The sequence below is a fragment of the Grammomys surdaster genome, unplaced genomic scaffold, assembly GCF_004785775.1.
Source record: "Grammomys surdaster isolate TR1022 unplaced genomic scaffold, NIH_TR_1.0 126906, whole genome shotgun sequence".
In the NCBI taxonomy this organism is placed as follows: domain Eukaryota; kingdom Metazoa; phylum Chordata; class Mammalia; order Rodentia; family Muridae; genus Grammomys; species Grammomys surdaster.
This window is the reverse complement of record NW_021621692.1, coordinates 3,832,494-3,836,350: the sequence shown is the minus strand read 5'-3', so window position 1 is coordinate 3,836,350 and position 3,857 is coordinate 3,832,494. Positions and strand designations below refer to the sequence as shown.

The following is a 3,857-nucleotide window of genomic DNA, read 5'->3' as shown; positions in this document are numbered from 1 at the left end:
TATGTAACTGTGATCCACGTTTCCCTCTTCCCCCCTAAATAAGAAAGATGCACGAAAGAACAGACTCAAAAAACACACTACATTCAGACTTTGCTGTTCTTTTCAGACTATAGTGCAAAATGAATGGACTGTTTCACATCTTGCTGAAGTTCAAAGATAGTGTCTCTGGATTTCCAAGACAATCCATGGAGCTTTGTTTCTTTTTAAAAATATAGTCTCCACGTGCCAAAGTGGGGAGGGGAAGGAAGGTGCATTATCTTTGGTATTTATTTAAGTTACTCTAACTGAAAGTTTGAAATAACCTACTAGCATTGTGGAAAAGAAAAGTATAAAACCCAGAGGCTACCATTTGGCTAGCATTACATAATGCTATTATATAACAAGAGAGAGAGAGAGAGAGAGAGAGAGAGAGAGAGAGAGAGAGAGAGAGAGGGAGAGAGGAGAGGAGAGGAGAGGAGAGGAGAGGAGAGGAGAGGAGAGGAGAGGAGAGGAGACAGAGAGATCAATTTTAGCAAACAAATTACTGGCCTCAGAAAATCATGATCTTGTTTTGGCAGTTAATAGCCAAATACTTGACGCTTTGAAGCACACTGTGCGCCTTCAATTATGTTCAACACTGGCGTTTTAACGTTATGTAAAAGATAAACTACACTGCAACAAAAATACAGTTTGTGTTCATGTAGTTAGCAGCTTTTCAAAATAATTAAGGCAGAGTCTTGCCTATGTTATGCCATTAAAATCACTCTTGTTCCCCTAAAGAGAAGCATTCCAGGCAAGACATGTACCCAAACCGAGGCTTGCCTGCATATTCAAGTTTTGTAAAAACACAAAACAATACATTAAAAACCCCATAACTTATACTACAACCGATATGTGCCATCGTGTCTCTTGGAGGCCTGCAAAGCGCATTACATCAGTCATCCAGCTTACAGTCTTTTCTTGAAACCTTTGTGCTAGCCTTAGTCTGTCTCTTGTGGCTGCTTGCTTTCACCCACCTCTCGACCAGTACCATGGTCTGTATAACTGTCTCGGACCTCTGACCAACATCAGACTGTGTAGCGAAGTAAATATTCCAAAGGCAGAATCAGCCAGTCATATCTCTGATTCTCGCCTTAAGGGCCTGGGCTCTAGAGGTACGCTTGCCTGGTTGTGGAGATCGATGCCAGGAGGTGAGTCTGTACTTGTGCTCTCTGGAACTCCGTTCTCACTGTCCTCTTCCTCTTTGCTTGTTAGGGCAACTTCATTTTCATAGCAAAATGAATTTGCATTTGAGAGGATGTATTTCTTCTCTGCTAAGTCTCTGGCACTACAAAGGGGAGTGTTAGGTACTTCATAAGTCTTATGGAATCTTGAATAGTCTACTTTATAGTAGTGTTTCTCTTCAAAGAGCACTGGCTCGTAGCGGTGACCCCAGAGAATTTCATTGGCCAGATACGAACTCCGGCATTGCGTTGTCATGGCAGTGGCCTCCACCATGCCTTCCAGTATGACAACGATTTCAAAGTCTGCATTGTCAATGTCCTGCTTACTCAAGTCATACAAAGGGCTGTCTTCGTCTATTTCGTGGACAATAGTGATGGGGGACACCAGAAATATACGGTCAATTCCACTATCAAAACCAACATTGATGTCTATCTGGTCCAAGGGGATATATTCCCCTTCTGAAGTGATCCTAGATTTGAGAAGCTGTGCCCGGACATGAGCTTCCACAAGGTGGCTCTTGCGAAGGTTGCCCACTCTCCACATCAAACAGAGTTTGCCGTCCCTCATGGCAATCACAGCATTGTGACTGAAGACAAGAGTCTCATTTCTCTTCTTTGGTTTTGCCATCTTCGCCATGACTGCGCCAATGATGAAGGCGTCGATGATGCAGCCTACGATGGACTGGAATACCACCATGAAAACAGCAATTGGGCACTCATCTGTAACACACCTGAAACCATAGCCAATGGTTGTCTGGGTCTCGATGGAGAAGAGGAAGGCAGCCGTGAAGCTATTGACCTCAGACACACACGCTTTGCTCCCTTTAGAAGCATCCAGATCCCCATGGAGCAGAGCGATCAACCAAAACACACAGCCAAAGAACAGCCAGGAGAGCACAAATGCTAGGCAGAAGATAACCAGCATCCACCGCCAGCGGATGTCAACACAGGTAGTAAAGATGTCTGCCAGATACCTCTGTCCCTTCTCACCCACATTGATAAACTGAACATTGCAATGCCCGTCTTTCTTCACAAAGCGACTCCTGCACTGTTGTCGGGTATGGACTTTACTCTTGCCATTCCCGAAGCCATTGGCGACTGCCATGGTGGCCAGCTTCATGCCGTCTTCTTCTGAAGAGACAATGCTGTAGCGGTTGGTTCGCACACTGCCCATTGCTTCCGCTGGGGACGCCAGTGTTTCTGCTTTAGAAAACAGTCTGAGTTTTTGCAAAACCCTTTGAAGAAACAGTTTTGAATGTTCGGTGAAGACACACCAAAAAAAAATCTTTTCTTTTTAATGAGGAGAGATGGATGTTTCCAAGAACCTTGGGGTTCTTTTGACCAGCAGAGTTATCTTAGTAACTCAGCTGACATCCAGAGAACTTGTCCTACAAGGAAGGAGAGCATTCATTACAAAACAGCCATACTTAAAGGAGCCCTACTGTCTTAACAAACAGAAAATACCAGAAATATACGGTCAATTCCACTATTGAAACCAACATTGATGTCTATCTGGTCCAAGCAGATATACTTCCCTTCTGAAGTGACCCTAGATTTGAGAAACAATATCCCTGTCTTAACGAACAGAAAAAAAAAGTACTTTAGATCGAATTGTGTGGAGTTCTCTTTCTTCTTATACATGCTCTTTTAAATTTTTATTTAAAAATCACAGTCATTGAACATAGATGAGGTACCTCTGCTAGTCACTCCATTGGAATTTTAGTTCTCTTTTCTGCTGTTTGTCAGCAAGCTAGAATATTCTATAATTCATATCTACCTATCAGCTCTTATTCTCTTCCCGGTTCTCAGGGTAATAGAAGAGTTCTTCTCTTTCTAAGGTTTGTACCAGTATTTTACAGGAGGATGTGTCTAGAAAACGTTGTATTTGAACAGCCAGAATATTAATCCATCTATGTGTGTATTAAGGGAGAATGTCCCAGCCCTTGCTGACAAGGTTGACATCGACAGGCACAGACAGTTTTGTTTTGGTAATAATGTTGGACAGAAAGTCCTTTGCAACATTTGAAATAGATCCTAACTTCTGGATACTGTTTGGGCTTGCTTCGTCACTCCACATACTTGAAGCAGGCACTGTGCAGAAAAATGCCTGATACCATCTTCTAGAATGCAAGGGATTCTGACTTGAAGGCACAGATTTGCTCTGGGGGATAAAGAGCCATTCTGTTGCCTAGCAATATGAGTCCTGAAATTCTCCAGAGATGGGATTGCCATGTGTAATGACAGGGTAGGAAGCAAGCACCTCTGTGCCAAAGGCCCAGGTCTTTAGCGGATTGAGATAAGGCAGGGGCTCATTTCATGTGGGTCCAAGGCTGTGTGCTCTCAAACAGAGGCAACTTTGTAATCAAAGGAGCTCATAAACGCAGTGGGCTCACTCTCACTTCTAGTGCTGTTGTTTGCTGTAGGTTCCTATGGAGAAGGCACTCACCTTTACCTAACTTGAACAAATAGTAGCTTCCAGCTTCCTCCCACTGCTCCATTCTGCCCCCAGGTAAAATTTAGCTACCTGCTCTGACTTTCCTTCTTGACTCAACAAAACAAAACAAAAAAACAAAACCCTACATGTCCTCTGTAACGAGAGAGAAGAGAGGAGAGAGAGAGAGAGAGAGAGAGAGAGAGAGAGAGAGAGAGAGAGAG

General features: G+C 43.4%; 1 protein-coding gene across 1 annotated transcript; it reads right to left on the bottom strand.

The window, feature by feature from the left end:
• Positions 1-445: 445 nt before the first annotated feature.
• Positions 446-2,534, bottom strand: Kcnj2 (potassium voltage-gated channel subfamily J member 2). The gene has a single exon (XM_028761284.1). The coding sequence runs from the start codon at positions 2,374-2,376 to the stop codon at positions 1,093-1,095; it is 1,284 nt and encodes a 427-aa protein (XP_028617117.1). The 5' UTR covers positions 2,377-2,534; the 3' UTR covers positions 446-1,092.
• Between the last annotated feature and the right edge of the window lie 1,323 nt (positions 2,535-3,857).

Excerpts from the sequence above, each read along its gene's own strand:
- Kcnj2 (XM_028761284.1), bottom strand. The coding sequence starts at position 2,376 with ATGGGCAGTGTGCGAACCAACCGCTACAGCATTGTCTCTTCAGAAGAA.